Here is an 18,469-nt window from a genome sequence, read left to right on the forward strand (position 1 = left end):
CTCTCTCTCTCTCTCTCTCTCTCTCTCTCTCTCTCTCTCTCTCTCTCTCTCACACACACTCTCTGTCTCACTCTCACTCTCTCTGTAAAAGACTGACAGCATGACAAGACACATGAAAACTTTGATAAAAATCAAGGTTATCACATTTGTTTTACTTTTCCCAAATACATTTACCAATATTACTCTTTGTACTTTCTCTTTGTACTCTTTGTACCAATATTGTACTCTTTGATTTCTTTGTATTTGAAGTCTGAATAAATTAAATTAATTTATTTCTAATTGAAATTTTGGAGAATTATTGTTAGTAGTTCACAGAATGAAATTCAGAAAAACGAAAATAATTTTGAAATGGTCTCTTAATTTTTTTACGGCTGTATGTAGTGGTAGTGTACACATAAGAAATATCCAGTCTTTCTTCAGATATTAACTGTGTGCATCAATTCCAGCTAGTAATGCCTTGGGTAGGCTGAATGGTAATTTGTCGCAACCAGGCTTTTTATTACTGATGGGAAATCTGGGTTTTAGTTATAATTGAGGGTAGTCAACTGGAGTCTTTATTCAGCCTGTAGACTAGAGTAAGGCTCTGTTCTAATTGCATAGTATTATAAGAATGAATTAGAGGTTTATTGGACGGGAAGATAAAACAACAAAGCTCTCCAAGCCAGGGCTATATTTTAGAAATATAATAGAATCTATAATAGTAATCACTTAAAGATACACTAAAGCAGTTTTAATATCTAGCTTTCAAATAAGATTATGGACATTAGGTTTTTTTTACAAAAAATCTAAATTAGCAGTTTGAGCCCCTCAGTGTTTATAGTGGTTACAGTTCTAGTTTACGCCCTGATCCCGATGTAACATCCTTCATGTGACACACACACAGTTGACCTTTACCAAATTCTGAATGGCTGTCATTAAAGCAAAGGACATTTTCAAAAGGGCAGTTGTAAAAATGCGTCAGAATGGCGAATAGGTAGGAGGAACAGCTTTTCAATTCAAGATGTACATAATAAGGTCATTGTGAAGTGAACGATTCTTGCCGGTTTTGTCTTTTTAAATTTCATTATTAATTGCAGTCCTGTAAAACTTCCCCACTGAAAAGAGCAGCTTCGACCAGTTGGTTTTACAGCATGATGTTTGACTGGCAGACCAGTATACCCATAGCAAAACGTAGGTTGTGAGGCCGTTCTACTGATATGTTTTTTCTGGTGAGGAATTGTTTTATTGTGCAGTACAGATATCCAAACATTTTACACCACTGACAAACTGCTTTTTTCTGTTTTATGCATAAACATCAACATCAAACACCAGCACCCCATGCTGGACACAACATATACTGGTAACCAGTAATGCTCAGATTTTTTCAGCTCTATTTTATAAATGGTAATGAGTGTCTTTGTTTGTTTTAGATGTGAAGGGTCTTTGACGTGGTTGCGAACACATATCCATGTGGGCATATTGCTTGATGTCAGAATTTTTTCTGAATGTGAACATGGCCCAGATGGTTCATGCGTCCGTCTGATTTTCTGACCTCATGTTTCACAGAAGTGCCTTTGTGTCAGTGACAGCAGCTGTCCACCTCCAGCTCTCTATCATTTAGTTGTTTTGGAGAACTTCAGCAGGATGTTTAGGCTAGAACTGCATGTCAAGATACTCGCCTGTTTGTTTAACACATGATGCGCTGTTGGAGAGTAGAAAACTGTTAAGCTAGTCATGTTACCGAAGTTGAGGCCCGTTTAGACCAAGCACTACAATGTTAGCAAAAAAGTTTCATGAGAGTTGCAATGAATGATATAACGTTGACAGCCAATCAAACTCCATTGGAATTTAACTATTTAAAACTAGCTTTAAATAAACATCACATTATCGTTAGTTGGTGTAGACGCTAGTATAGCTTTTAATATAGTTATATTTATAGTTTTCGTGTTTGTTGTATATGGGCCTTTAGTAGCTAACTGTGATAAGCAAAACATGTTTATGCTATTAGTACCAAATTTTGAAATACTTCTTAAATAACAAATGGTAAATACACTATAAAATTATCTAAACATCCCTAATGCAAGATTTATTATATAATGTATTTATTTTTATATTTATTAAAATTATATTGATTAATGTATTCATATTTTTTATATATTTTTTAAATATTATAATCCTATCACATTTTTATTTTAAATGCATTATATTTTATTAATAAAAATACATTTTTAATTAAAAAAAATTCATTAAATAAAATATTTTTGTATTTATTTATAATAAATACATTAAATAAATTTGATTTATTTTTGTAATAAATATAATGTATATTTATTAAAATTATATTTAAAATGTATTAATATGTATATATGTATTTTTTATTGTGGTTTTATTTGTAATATTATAATTACATTACATTTTTATTTAAATTATATTATTGTTTTGTATTTTTTATGATATGAAGACTTGCATAGTTCTTCTTACCCCATTGTCAATTTTCTTTACATTCTCTTAACAGCAAACGTGAAACAGCATAGCTACAGTAATAGTGATGCATCCGAAATAAAAATTCTGGACCGAAACCGATACCAAAAATTCAGGATGAGCTTGGCCTCTTTTTAAAACGTAATATATCTGTATTCATTTTAGACTTTTAACACACAAAAAACACCAAAATTCGAGCTTATACTGATAATGCCATTTTCGGACGAAAATTTCGGCGACTGAAATTTTTGACCATCCCTAATAGCTACAGTAGTTACCTGCCAAATCTCCCCACAATAACAATACCAACAAAAACTGTGAATGGCCATCTTGATGTGCATTATGTGTTTGCGCAGCCAGACAGCTTTCAGACGCTGATAATTTGATGTCCTTTATTGCTGCAGTGCTGTAGGAACTCTTAAGAGCTTGTTTTAGGTGGCTTGAAGTAAAGCAGATTCACATTGTGAGTTGAGCATTTTATTGCGCCCCCTTCACTGAACCGCAAATTGCTGAAGCGCCGTAACTGTTGCTAGGATGTCCTGTGCCCGGAGCTTTTATCACCGTGGAAACATTGTTTTGCCCATCCCCCTTTCAGCACATCAGATTGATGTGTTTTTGCAGGTTACTTTTTTAACTCGTCATTCGAAACAGATGTCGCCGAGGCGTTTTTCACACAAATCAGCAAAAGCTATTTTAGGTGCCTGGTCTTTAGAAGAGCATTTTATTTGTAGACATGGATTTGTGGCAAACATTAATATTGTTATTGATTTGGTTTTTGAAAGAAATATGCTGGGTTGTTTTGAACGTAATTCTTATGAATATTATCATTGATATACTGTTTGTTACATTTTGACTGAGTTCAGCATGTAGAAACTATTTTAGTCATACTAGTTATGTCTAAAATAAACTTCTACAAGCTCTTTCAAATTAAAATGAACCTTGGTTTAACCAATGACCGTAGTTTTTTGGTTTTATTTTGTAGTAAAACCATAGTAACCACAAATTCACCATGGTATAGTAACCATAGTTTAACCATGATATTTGTAGTAAAACTATGGTGATACAAATACTAATCAATCCACCAAAATATAGTTTTACTGTAATAAAACCATGTTTTATTTTCTTAAGAGATATTAAGAAAATCTTAAGAAATATTATATTACTGAAACACTATATAAAAGTTTGTTTTTACACTTTTTTGTCATTCAATTTGATGAAGTTAGTGACACAGAAAGTCACAAAAATAAACAAATATGATTTACTTTTTTAGCTGGTAAATATACAGCATTCTGCCACCCAAAGTCATTTAACAAGAACTGCATGCGTGTTTTGGTGCAACATAATGAAGAGCTGCTGTGTATTGTGTATGTAAGCTTTTTCACATCACAGGGAGATTAAAGATCCAGAGCTCAGACGGGCCTTCCCACAACACACTCCCTAGTGCCTGCGTTCTGATTGGCTGACGTTCCTGAGGAATTCGACTCCAAAGGGATTCGTCCTCCCAAAAGATGGTGGTGCACAATGCGAGCGAGCGAAAGAGAAAATGCCGTAACTAGGCCACTCAACCGCTTGTGAAGATGGAAAAAAATAACCACCGTCCCCCCCGTTCCCCTTTTTTCACTCTCCTTTCTTTCCAAAAGCGTGTTAGAATTCGAGCAGCCTGCAGATGGATGTAACAGGCGGGCTGTTTTTTGCAGTCTTGTTTCTCAATAAGAGCCGAAACAGTACAGGGCGCATCCTGCCCCGCAGTCCTTCAGTATTAGTGTCTTGCTCTCTGTTCCTGATTTTTCTCGTCCCAGCATGAGTTGACCTGCTTGAGAAACTGACCTATTTCTGAGAGATCCCTTGGGGGCAACCAAGGTGAGAGGAAGCTGTTTTGGGCTCCAATAAGATTTAGGGCCCGTTTTAACTGCGTGTAGTGAAACACAAAGCGATTCTACAGTCACAACTCTAAATGAAATGCAGTACAATATGAGATTAAAATGATGATTCCTGGATAAGTGTTAATGAAGGTGTGTGTTCTGTTAATGGGACAGCAGGGTGTAAGGTAAAACATTTGAAAATGTTGTGTGAAATTTGCCTTCCAGGGATCTGTGTGAATGTGCCACAAAGTTTGATTCCATCTCGCAGTCATGTTCCAACACTTTAAAAATGCGTTACACGGGCCATAAATTCACATGGAAACATGGGAATTACTCTCCAGCCTGCAGAACTCGGAATCTTAGGGTGTATATAAGCTGTGCCAGCAATTCAGTTTTTATGATGAAGGCTGTGCTGTTTTAGGATCTGAGTTAATGAATCCTGTCTCGCTTCTGTTTTAATTTTTTTACCTCTGTCTTCATACATCTCGCTCATATATGCTCCCTGTTTGTCAGGATGTTGTTGTACTCCAAAGCGAGTTTTTCAAGCCTGTCTTTGAACAATTAAAGCTCCGCTGGTTTAGAAATAGCTGATGCAGTACCGCTATTGATCCCGTCTCCTGGCAACCTGTGACAACAGCCGAGCACAAAACACAGCGCTCTGAAATCACAGACTTTTCTTGTGCACAGTTAAATATAGGCCTTCGCTGGCCCTGAGCATTCTGGGAGATGGTTTTGTGCGTCTTGCAGAACAGGCTGCTGATCTTGTCGTGTAAATGGCACAGATTGTTAAAGAAATAGTTCACCTTCAAAATGAAAATTCTGTCCTTATTCACACCCCCTCTTGTCATTTCAAACCTGTATGACTTTCCTTCTTCTGCAGAACACAAAAGAAGATATTTTGAAAAACGTTGGTAACAGAAAACCATTGGTCCAGATTGACTTGCATTGGTTTTGTGTCCATACAATAGAAGTCAGCGGTTTTTGGTTAACAACAGTTTTCAAAATATCATCTTTTGTGTTTTGCCGAAGAAAGAAAATCACACAGGTTTAAAATGACAACAGGATGAGTGAAGTATTCCTTTATATAGGATGTCCTTTTGCATTTGCTTTTAACATGAACTAACATTAATAAATGCTGTGGAAGTATTGTTCACTGTTAGTTCTTGCTTGCTTAAGAATAAACTAATGTTAACAAATACAACCTTATTAAATCAGACATTTTTATGGAGCGTGCTGTTCTTTTACTGTGCAAGCAATGGTATTTCCTTCAGGAAAGCAAATCTAGTTTTTGGGATGCAACACTGTATCTCAAATTGTAACTTATAATGCCAATCGCGTAAAATGCCAGCTTTGCGTATTTGCAGATGTTTAATGCGGACCCTGGCACGGGCAACAGAGCTGTTGGACTAAGCAGGTGTTGTTTGGCGTTTTTATTCATGGCTCTTTGATGCCATGGAGTCCATTGTGCTACACATTCATTAACATACCAAAGCAAAAAAGCCAAAGAACGATTAATTAACAGAGCGGAGGGCTCGAGGTCTGCCACTGAGAGCACATATTTGTAAATATTTTGACGGTTGCCTCAAAACCTTAAAACCAGAAAAATGCAGTCTTATCCACTAGCAAGGAGTTATAAATAGGGAAGGTTTCTCTCACGGCCCATTTTATAGATCGTAATTTAAGACGCCGAGTTCTCATGTTCACCATAACCTGCCGCGTTCGCCCCGGGGAGAAGACCCCAGGATCGGACCACTTATGCCCTGCTTTGATGTGTTTCCTGTTTGAAGTAACCTTACGCCTGATGTGAATGTAATAACATTATTTGAGCGTGTGTGATGGGCCTCTGGCGTGATGATGGGCCCTGTGGTTTTAGATTAGACTGAAGGACAGCAGATATCGTGCCAGAAAGCATTGAGATTCCTGAGGTGTATATGCAGCTCCAGACAGTATTAAATTTAGTACATTACTTCACTCAGGGTTATATGAGAGTCCAAGTGCACAGCTAACAGTTGTGTCTACGCTTTCATGAGCTGAAAACCATGTTTGTTCTATGTGTCTATATGTGTGTGTATATACTATATCTGACATCTATATACACTCACCTAAAGGATTATTAGGAACACCTGTTCAATTTCTCATTAATGCAATTATCTAATCAACCAATCACATGGCAGTTGCTTCAATGCATTTAGGGGTGTGGTCCTGGTCAAGACAATCTCCTGAACTCCAAACTGAATGTCAGAATGGGAAAGAAAGGTGATTTAAGCAATTTTGAGCGTGGCATGGTTGTTGGTGCCAGACGGGCCGGTCTGAGTATTTCACAATCTGCTCAGTTACTGGGATTTTCACGCACAACCATTTCTAGGGTTTACAAAGAATGGTGTGAAAAGGGAAAAACATCCAGTATGCGGCAGTCCTGTGGGCGAAAATGCCTTGTTGATGCTAGAGGTCAGAGGAGAATGGGCCGACTGATTCAAGCTGATAGAAGAGCAACTTTGACTGAAATAACCACTCGTTACAACCGAGGTATGCAGCAAAGCATTTGTGAAGCCACAACACGCACAACCTTGAGGCAGATGGGCTACAACAGCAGAAGACCCCACCGGGTACCACTCATCTCCACTACAAATAGGAAAAAGAGGCTACAATTTGCACGAGCTCACCAAAATTGGACAGTTGAAGACTGGAAAAATGTTGCCTGGTCTGATGAGTCTCGATTTCTGTTGAGACATTCAAATGGTAGAGTCAGAATTTGGCGTAAACAGAATGAGAACATGGATCCATCATGCCTTGTTACCACTGTGCAGGCTGGTGGTGGTGGTGTAATGGTGTGGGGGATGTTTTCTTGGCACACTTTAGGCCCCTTAGTGCCAATTGGGCATCGTTTAAATGCCACGGCCTACCTGAGCATTGTTTCTGACCATGTCCATCCCTTTATGACCACCATGTACCCATCCTCTAATGGCTACTTCCAGCAGGATAATGCACCATGTCACAAAGCTCGAATCATTTCAAATTGGTTTCTTGAACATGACAATGAGTTCACTGTACTAGAATGGCCCCCACAGTCACCAGATCTCAACCCGATAGAACATCTTTGGGATGTGGTGGAACGGGAGCTTCGTGCCCTGGATGTGCATCCCACAAATCTCCATCAACTGCAAGATGCTATCCTATCAATATGGGCCAACATTTCTAAAGAATGCTTTCAGCACCTTGTTGAATCAATGCCATGTAGAATTAAGGCAGTTCTGAAGGCGAAAGGGGGTCAAACACCGTATTAGTATGGTGTTCCTAATAATCCTTTAGGTGAGTGTATATCTATACACATTGTATATATATACTGTATATGCATGTGTGTGTGTATATATATATATATATATTATATTTAGATGCTGAATGCATTAACAAATGAAGTACAAAAATATGAGATAAACTGAATTATTGAGTCATTTAATGTCCTGACAGCCCTAATTTTATTTAGTCCGTTACCTGAGGCTATTTGTTGCCTTATATATTGTTTTTATATTTATGCGGAAATATTAGATGTTAGTTGCCAGATGCATGAATATAAATGTAATACACGTGAAATCTGTGGGTTTTTTTTAATGTTTTTATACAGTATTTGAAGCAAAAATAACCTTGCAACAAAGCAATGTCTGTTTAAAAATCTTGATTTGTAGTACTGTAGATTTAAAAAAAAGAGAGAACATCTGTCTTGTTTTTGATTAAAAGCCCTTGAACATGTAACTCTCTGATTATTTTGATTAGGAATTTGGAATCAAACTGGGTCAAAGCTGAAATGTGCTACACGTGTTTTCGAGATCCCACCAGTTCCAGGGCTTGTTGCTGGAACTGAACCCATAAGTAAATGACTTCATTTTCGACAAAGCCATACATACGGCAACATGTTGGTGCTCTTTTCTTCAAAAGCGATTAGTTTAGTTCTGTTGTTCTTCGCTCTATAATTAAGATAATTGCTTAAAAGGAGTTAGCTTGACGAAAGCAATCATGGCCGTGATTGTGTTTAACATGGGATTAGATTTAGCCATAATGCATTTTAGAATCCAGTGCCAGATATCATTTGATCTGTCTTATGTACTTGTGCATTGGAAACAAACCAGCGGATTCTTAAAGAAACAGTACGCCTTCTTTGAACAGCCTTTCAAATGAAAAACCGATGGAGTTTTTAAATGCCCCACAAGGGCTGCTGCTCTTTAAAGTGTTTTTATTCCCAGGAATAGTATAATTCCTCTCGCTGTCCAGGGGACATCCAGATGTTCAAAGGTCTCCGCGCTTACAAGCGGCAAATAGCCGAGAGCATCCGTAAAACAAGGCCCCCTGTAGCTCAGGAATTGAAGTCTCAGATGTTACGTGGCATGTTTGTCAACATGGTTTTATAAGGGCTGGATATGCTTAGAATGTCATCTGTTTAAACTGGTTTAAAAAAGTTTCCATTACTACAGTATTTTTCATATTTATTTGGTGGTGTCACTGATAAAGATGTGGTTTACATGCATCTCCAGATCTTAACATTTTTGTACCATCAATTACTTTCTCATCCAATGTTTTATTTTTAAGGGTTCCATAAAACGCTATAAAATGTTGCATAAATATGCATTTTACTGCACAAGAGAGACCGACTTCAATTTCAACGTCTGGTTTGTGGTGCACCAGTATCTGTGCATGTGTGTTATGCTGCTTGCTCTTACAGTGGCCTCTTGGTTTTGTATGGCTGCCATATTATCGTGGCTGTAGTATAATCTCGCTTTTTTACGGTTTGCAAAACATAATCAAAATAAGTAGTCCTCACACAGCCCAAACATGACTAATGCAGTATTTTCACACGTTAAGTGGAAAGAACTGGGTGTAATTGCTGTTTCGTCTTTGGGAAACGTCTCTTTCCAATCTTGGCATCATTGCGATTATTGCACAATAATTTGGACTCGTTCTCAAGTCTCGTTCAGGGCCATAAACGCTCTAGTTCAGGGTGTCTGGAACACTGTTTCTCTGGCATACTTCGTTGCGGCTAATGTGTTTGTGCACCCTGCGCTCAATGCTCCTTTAATTCACATCGTCACAGAAAGAACGGCATTATGTGTGTTCATCATTTTGGCGGTTCTTGCTCTCCATTCTAGATTCCAGAACGTTTAGTAACAGCTTGTGTTAAATCTTCTGCATACGTAGGTTTTAGTTCTTTGCGAAATCGTACAAGGATGGTATTGTGCGATGTGGCTTTCAGTGAACCCTGCACGCTCAGGATTGCTGGCACACCGACTCTAAAAGTAGGCTTTTTAAGCGGTCAATACATGGCATAATCACTGCATGTTGAATGGTGCATTAAAGATCCACTTATTTGTTTATGTTTTGCTGGCTCTTTATCGTCCCAGTGGTTTTATGTGGAACGAACCTGGATGGAATGGAACTTGCAGAGGTTTTCCCACACTTTCCTCTCATTTGGGATGAATTTGAGTCATTTGATCCAAAATGTGGTGGTCTCCATGTAGCACCCTTCTCTTTATAGAAATGTTTTATATTTTCTAACCATTGATAGGCTATATTACTCTAGTCCTTATGTAAGGATACTTAATAAATACTTGAAATAGTTTTTTTCCTGTAGTAAACTCATGGAGTAAGACAACTGTAACTGTGGGAATTATGTTGTGACTAAAAGCATCTAAAATAAATTATAACTATTTTATATTTTAGCATCTTCAAAGTAGCTACCCTTTACCTGAATTAACAAAATCGTTTTCTTGGCATTTTATCATTTAGCTTCTTCATGTCTCACCCTGGGGAGCGTTTTAAACAGTATTGAAAGAGTTCCAATTTATTCAGGGCTTATTGTCTGCTTTTTATTCATTGTTTTATTCAAGTTTTTAATCAAATGTTTTCTAATTAAAGAAATGGATATGACAAGCATTTCCAAATGTTTTATACTGTATATAACAACTGCATTTATAAATACCTCTTTTTTTACCAAGCCATAACAGTACCATTTTGCTCCAGAAGGGGGCACTACATGTAAACATTTTCCCTGTAGATGTCCACTCTATGACAGATGCCCAGCGCAGAGAGTTGAAGTCATTTACAGATCGTAATCACCTGCTTGCTGGACATTCAGATCCCTGTTATATTAACAGCTGCGTACTTTCTGTGTTGTGTTTGGTGTGAAAGGCTGACGTTTTACGTTTACATATAAGTGCTTCCTTAAAAGGCTGGGAGAGGATTCTTTCAGTGTGTAAACAGGCAACTTGGGAATACAGTAGAAACCTCTCACCTGAGTCACCTTATCTGCTCAGAAACACAGATGAACTAAATGTCTTTCTAAGTTAAAACAGGGTTGCCATGTCTGCCTAATATAAGAAGTTTGGGGAAAGATGCTTATGAATGTGGATGGTTGGAGAACGCAATCATATATATTCTGGGCCCCATACCATAATAGATTTTGGCTGTCAGATATCTCAACCGCCCTCTATGTAACATAAAAAACAGAACCTCATGGAATCTGCATGAACTCAATGTAAAGCTCCACGTTCTGCTGAATCTAAACACTTGTCATTCACAATTATATACATGTTGCATCTGCTTTTTGCATGTGCTTTAATGCTTGTTTTGTCATATTTTAGTCATCTTAAAAGTCCACTGGTTGAGAAAGACTAACACATTGGGCTACGTTTAAAGCTGTCCTGCACAATTCTGCATATTTTCCCTCAAATCAGAGCAGAAAATGTGAAGATTCCATCTAGGTCTGGTAGTCAGTAAACCTTTCCAGCCCCTCCGTTACAGGATCTTTAAACCAGGCTGCTTGTTTATCAAGTGAGATCTGCCAACATAGGATTAAATATTGACTGATACAAAACTGTAGACAGGAAACGTAACGGCTTTTTAATGTCTGTCTCCCCTGTCATTGATCTTTCGAGATGCAAAAAAACGGCTTCCTTTCTTTGAAAATGTTCCTGATCTTAAAATGCACGATTCATCAGAGCACACTATTATGATAAAAAACAAACATTTGTTTACATAATCTTTCTTTTTTATGTTTTTATGGAAAGTATGCAGCATCAGAGGCATCTATCATTCGGACACAGCGTGACTTTTATTTCCCTCTTCCCAATGGTCTCTTTCAGTTGAACTCAGTGGCTCAGGTGGAGTGTGCGAACGGCATCATGGGTAATGATATCAGACATCTTACCCACATTAATACCAGCGCAGAGCTTATAAGAGCATCTTTCTCAATGAGTAAGTTCACACTGAGGTCGAGTGTCTGAGTGTCAGGAGAGACTGGAAGTGGCTCCTGCCGCCTCCTCTGGCATCTATTACTGGGTAACCCCCCTGCAAAGACCCAGCATGCAACAGACAGGCTCTCTTCCACCTCACTGGAGGAATATTCTCTCATCAAGCCTCCAGCTCATCACCACACCCCCATTCATCATCTCCCGCTGCTGTCTCACTATCAGACGCAGACTTTGTCTGACTTTAAGTTCAGCTGTTCAATTATTCCTTATAATCTGTTCACTTTGTAGCTCTAATGTCTCTAAGTTTGGAGAAGTGCTGACAATCGGTGACTTTGCAGAATAGTAATGAAGTTGTCAATTTGATGTTTTAGTAATTAAATGTTATGCTTCAAGTCACTTGAGTTTTAAAGGAATAGTTCACTTTTTCTCATTACTCACCTTCACGTTGTTCCAAACACCTGCACTACTGTTTAAAAGTTTAGTCACTTAAAGGGATAGTTCACCAAAAAATGTAACTTCTTCCATCATTTACTCACGCTCATGTCATTCCAAACCTGTATGCAACTCGCAACCTCACTGCTAAATTTCATACACTGGACCTTTAACTATAGTATCCATAGTATAACCATGATGTTAAACTCGTACAAATGATAATCAATCTGTCAAAAATCTTTTTCATCCCTGCCTAGGAGATTGTTGACATTGGTTCTCAGCATCATTACAGGACACAGGGAGGTGAGATGATCTTGGACGGCTCGTAAATCTTATTATATCGCCGTCTAGTGTTGCCGTGGAGGTCACGGGGTCAAATGCCTTGTCTGAGCAAACATGTCAACGTTTTGGATGTTTTGCTGAGGAACAGGATGGACAGGAGGACTAACCTCCTGTCCATCCACAATGCTTCATAACCATGTACAAGTTACAAACACGTTTGTTGTTGGGTTTACAGCGATAATGGAAAGAATGTGAAGTGTTTTCGTAATGTGTTCAACCTCATAGTTGTGTCATGCCCAAATCACAACAGTTATTTGTGGGGAGGAGTTTCCCCTCTTATCTTCTCCCCCATCCTGAAACTTTCTGTCCCATGGTTTCAGGAGCGGTCCTGACTTGTAGGATCTGCCCAGGAATCATAAAAACATCTCTACCTGTCTGGCGGGGATTGTGTTCCTTCTAGTGCAGAGGATTCTGAATTCAGTTGTTCTGGAGACTGTGACATAAGAAGTTGATCGTGGACAGAGAGAGAAACCAGGACAGCATGTCAGGGGCAGTTAAGAGAGTTTTGGGGAGGAGGTGGTATTACTACAGACTATTGGGTCCGGCCAGACACAGACAATGGTCACGAAGTCGCTTCCGCATCACTAACAAGGGTGAATTCATTTTATTTATTTTTTTATTTTTCGGTGAGTTATAGAGCGTGTCTGATGATTGTGACTCAATATTTAGCACCTAGTCGAATTTATCTAGAGCACTTAGTTGAATGACTATACGGTATAGTTTATAAGGAGAATGGAGTGTGCTCTATTTGATTGCACGTGAGTGTCCAGGTTTCAATTGTTCTTCCTCTGATTTGTGTGCTTCAGGTCTTTTTTAGTAAGATGATGCTCATTGACATGATGCTACTTCCATATTGGGATGACTGAATGTTGTGACCTGTTATTAAAATGCCCTCAGAAATAAAAGCAAATAAACTATGGATGGTTTTTTTTCACGGTAATACAGTTTTGTTAAATTTGTAGTGTTGTATAGTATTGTTAAGGCTAATTCTCAACCCTTTTGCCGTTTGTTGGATCAAGGTGAATACGATTTTGGAATGTCAGTGTTTGTTGATGTTTGTTGGATCAGTGTGAATTCGCCTTTAAATGTATAGAAACCCAAACCATGTCCACACCACAGATATTATTTTTTAAAGGAATATTTCACCCAAAAAATGAAAATTCTGTTATGAATTATCAAGTTGTTCCAAACCTGTATCAATTTCTTTGTTCGGTTGAACACAAAGAAAGATATTTGGAAGAATGTTGCAACTCTCACTTCTGTGGCACCATTGACTACCATAGTAGGAAAAGTTATTGTATAATTTTTTTGTTCTATTGAACACAAACTAAGATATTTTGAGGAATTTACTAAAGCAAACATTTCTGGGGCACTTTTGACAACCATTGTAATTTTTACTATGGTATTCAATGGTGCCAAAGAACTGTCAGTGACATTCCTCCAAATATTTTTCTTTGTGTTCAACCGAACAAAGAAATTGATACAGGTTTGGAGCAACTAGAGGTTGAGTAATTCATGACAGAAATTTTTGGGGTGGACTATCCCTTAAATCTTTTTTTAATAATAATGAGCACATCTTTCTCGGGGTTTGTCGCTTCTTGATTCATGTGTTTATCTCTCTTCATGTTTCTTTGTCTCATTTGGTCTGAGTGAAGGAGTGATGCACTTTAGTTAGCCACGCCCACTTTATTAAATACCCCAGTAGAAAAATCTGTTGCGGTTGACATTTTATTCCATCACACCTACTAACACTTTTTAAAATGAAGTTAAACTAAATTAAATTAAGTAATATTTTTAATTAAAAAAATGATTAATTTAATGAATTTACTGTGACTCAACCTTGCCATGCAAATTAATAATTTGTTTTCCAATCATTAAAGAAAACCAACTTCAAAAGTTGCTCTGTGACTGTCTGTCTAAAAATATTTTGCAACTTGTTTTTTAAATGGTTTAAAATACACGAAAGCCAAAATATCCTTTTCATGTAAGCAGTTTGTATAGAAAAGTTATATTCGGAGTTGAAATGACTACAGCTTCACTTTAAGCCAGCCTGAAGCAGAAAGAACGTGTTTTGTCAAACTATATACCAAAGTCATACTGCAGGAAAAATATCTCCCCATTTCCCTGCAGCTCTTGTGTTTGCCTGCTACAACTGAGTTCATAAACAAGTGTTTTCCTTTTCTTCTTGTGGTGAAGTGATGCTTCTAGACTAGTATCTACAGCCTCCAGGGGCCTTTTCTCTGAATACCTGCACTGATTAGAGCAAGGAAGGATTTATACTGTGTTTTTATATATCTGTGTGGGAGCAAGAGAGAGAGACAGAGTTCTCGCAATACTGAGAAAACTGCCACCTCCACTTTAACTCAGGTTTAAGCAAGACACTATTTCCTTGAACAATTTATACTGTTTTGTCCTTGATTTCATCTCTCTGCTAAGGTAAGCATCGCTATTATTACTGCTTACACTTAGTGTCAGGGATTTGTTTTTAACTTTAAGTTAAGTTAGTAAGTTAGAAACATTATAGTCTATAAATATGCATGCCATCTGAAATAAAGAAACAAATAATTAGTTTAAAGTGAGTCTTCTTGAAATCAGGGCCTGTTCTGGGGTGCACGTTTGAACATTTCTCAAAATTTTACATGTGCAGAAATCCTGTATTGTTTCGGCAGTTTAACTTGGAAACAGCACGATGCTCAGATTTGCTAAATGTCTCGCTGTGAGTTTGGGCAGCTGGTGCGATTGATAAAGGCCTGCTGAGGAAGTTTCAGAGATGAAAGGTTCTGTTGGGTTGGCACTCAGATAATGGCTGACGTGAGAGGTCTGTCACGGCCTTACCTGAACTCATCAGCCGAAGACCAAAGAAGTTCTGCGAGTTGACGTATCCAGAACCTCCAGAGACAGATGCACTCAAGGGTTCGTCTCCGTGTCTGTGTCACAGAAAGAAGAGAAGTGATTGACGCAGCATTTACCGTCTACTGTACGTACTTGCAACAGTCAGTGGCTTAAAACATTCCTGTCTAAAAGTCATTTTATTGTTGACTATTACATTGGAACAAGTTGTGCAGTTGTTTTACAGATTTCTTAGATTTCTAATATTATTTAAATACGTGTCTGGAACCAAGAGCGCAGATGGCACTAGGGATGGGGGGGACATGACCCCCTTTAATCAGGGTTTCCGCTATGTACATTAGCCCAAGTAGCAGCGGACAGGCCCGCCACTCCTTAATTATTTTGCCGTCACTGCTTCAGAATCTGGTCGGCCACCGAAGTTTACGTTCTCTGTGCTCTCTGTGTGCTGCTGCTAGCCTGCTGCGACTCCTGACCCCTCCCCGTGGTCCTATGAGGAGCTGTTAGCTGCCTCATCAGAGGCCGTTTACACGAGACCGTTTTCAACATTAAACGCAAAAAATGTATGCGTTTTGGCTGTCCGTTTACACAGAAACGGCGTTTTAGGGGACTGAAAACGCAAACTTTTGAAAACGGGTTTCAAAGTGCAACTTTTTGAAAACGCCGCCGTTTTTGTTTCCATGTAAACAACAAGACGGAAATTTCTGAAAACGATGACGTCACGCGCATGCGTATTACGCCGCGCTCAGTCGCGCGAGTATAGCCAAGACAATATGGTGGCTTCCCGTACTGTGAGCTCTTACTGCTCGACTATGTATTAACGTTTCCCCAGCAAAATGTGAATTTAGTGCACCAATAAGACCAGCGGAGACACACTATTAACACACATATACGTCGACCAACGGTATTTAAAAGTACTTTTGGCTTATAAGTGCATGTGTATGTGCCAAGGCACGTCCTGTTTCTTTACACAACAACATCGCCATCCACTGGCCTGGCGTGCATACTACAGTGTTTTTATACGTTTTCCTTGATCTGTGTAAATACAGACCGTTTTGATAACGCTGTCATGTGTACGTGAAACTTTTCAAAAACGCAAAGGAAAAACTTTTCCGTTTTTCATTGTGTAAAGATGGCCTCAGTTGTGCCTGTAGTAGCGGTAACCATAGTGATCAAATGCCATCGTCTATGACTGAGCTGGTGATTTTTCTGGACTTAAAAAAAAGTCTGGCATAACTGCCACATAAAGGCAATGAAGAGACAAAAAACAATCACCTCGTTTTTTCAAAAATCAAACAATGTAAGTATCCCATACCTGTTGACTTTTCCCAGATGTGGCAGATTAGATTTGTTATTTATTTGTATAGCTAATCTTTTGCATTTAGCAAACACAGCAAAAGGTGGAGAGCATGACTATTCAATTAGGTGAGTGGACAGAGGCAAATAGCGAATTAACACAAAAAGAATGGTTGGATAAATCAAACAATTTATCGTCAGGAAATAATGTTTTATCTGGACTTGCAAAACTAAATTAGGGTCCTGGCATAACATTATCATCTAAACCAATGTACTGTATAAATTGAGGTAAATTTACTGATTTATGTTTAAATGTTTAAATAAAACATATTCTGCTGAAGTCACGAAGTTTTGGTGGGTGATTGGCATACTAGACAAATAACAGTTTGATCATGCATCGCTAGTGTTGATATAGGCCTTTGTTCATTGTTGTTTATCCATGATTTCAAATAAGAATGCTCTGATGTCTTTTTAGTGCAAACCATTGGCCCAAATTACGCAAAGTAACTACTTGAGCAAAGCCCAAATTATGCAAAATGAGTTGAAATCATTTGATGACAGCTTGGTCCCCCTAGTTAAAAAATCCCTTCTCTGCTCCTGTCTGGAACTGCAGTGCACTATTCCTTTTCTGGTCTGTTCCTTTTCTGGTACTGGGAATTACTCTTTGCTTGACAAGATTGCCTGCCATACAGAAAATGAATTTATTTGTATTTTTGTCTTGCTGTCCACTACACATGTCAACAATTTCTTCATTTTGCTTACATTTTTTTTTTCTTTATTAAGTACTTCATTTAAGTTTCTTTGTCTTACTCCAGATATACAGATAGTTTTGCTTGTTTTAATAAACTCACTTAATTTAGATTTTTAGATAAAACCTGGTTTTATTAGACAAACCCTTTGGTCTTTGTATGTATACTAAATGAACAACCTGATAGTTTACATGAATCCACCGATGCATAAATGTTACTCTATTCAAAGCAGTCGTGCTTATGTTATCTTTTTTGCTCCGAAAAGCATTGCTGCTAAAGAAACCGAAATACACGGTGTCCCTGGCCTTCATCTAACTAAACCGAGCACCCTGTAAAGATTCATTGTGTCCTGCTGTGACAAGTCGAGCCAGACGTGAGAAAAGGAACATGCATTTAGATTAAGAGAAAATGAGACGGATCTGTGAGTTATAGCCCCGCTTGAATGCTAAATGAGACTGTAGCACTTCTGTGTGATTTTAAGGAATGACAGAGTCCTCTGTGAGATAAGATGGAGGACGACAGGACCACAGCACAGACGTCTCGTACACGCCTGGGTCATGTATCTTGTTCAGTTTGGATTAATAGGGCCGCTAGTGTTAAGCATTTGTGGTGTATTGTAAGGTCTCGAGTGAGTGACCCCCTAGCCTTCACAACATATGGGGTGGAATTGATTATCTTACACACAATGTTGCTTGCTTGTTTGTTCTTATTAGTCGAGAATGTTTTCTTTTTTCATTTCGAGCAGGATGCAAGGTTTATCAAAATTACTGAAAGATGTTGTGATGTGCACATTGAAATGGTTTGCAATAACTGAATGATTTCAATACTTCAAAATGTGTTGTATAGTAAGTTTAAAGTTGATGTAGATAGTAAATCTAGATCGTATTTAAAAAATATATTTTTTGCATTGTTAAAATGACATTGTCAGATTTGATTTTCTTTATTGCAGCATTAAATCATTGCTGTTAAGTTTTAGTTGTTGTTCTTTTCCCTGAAAGAATCTTTGTTGGTTATTTCACGTCACCGATACATTTTATTATAATTTAAATAAATCTTTATAAACTTTTTAAAAATTGTATTGCATATCACAATATTTAGCTAATTATGTGTTTGATATTATTTTAAGATTTTTTATATATTTTATTAAGGGTTATATTTTACAACTATTTAATTTCATTTCTTTAAAATTTTCCCCTGATATTATTCATAGTTACTTCCACTAAAACAGTCATAATTTGTTTTT

At 37.8% G+C, this 18,469-nt stretch overlaps 1 protein-coding gene across 3 annotated transcripts in view; it reads left to right on the forward strand.

The window, feature by feature from the left end:
* The window catches only part of dab2ipa (DAB2 interacting protein a), a 78,138-nt gene that overhangs the window by 3,512 nt on the left and 56,157 nt on the right, over positions 1-18,469 (forward strand). For 2 of the 3 annotated variants that reach the window (XM_057356435.1, XM_057356436.1), the window contains exon 1: positions 12,748-12,927. The exons of the other annotated variant lie outside the window; for it this stretch is intronic. In XM_057356435.1, coding sequence (XP_057212418.1) covers positions 12,816-12,927 — 112 coding nt within the window. In that variant the 5' untranslated portion in view covers positions 12,748-12,815. Of the gene's footprint in view, positions 1-12,747; positions 12,928-18,469 lie in introns of those variants that run through there. 3 annotated transcript variants of the gene reach the window in all.

The sequence above is a fragment of the Triplophysa rosa genome, linkage group LG17 (genome assembly GCF_024868665.1).
Source record: "Triplophysa rosa linkage group LG17, Trosa_1v2, whole genome shotgun sequence".
NCBI classification, from domain to species: Eukaryota; Metazoa; Chordata; class Actinopteri; order Cypriniformes; family Nemacheilidae; genus Triplophysa; species Triplophysa rosa.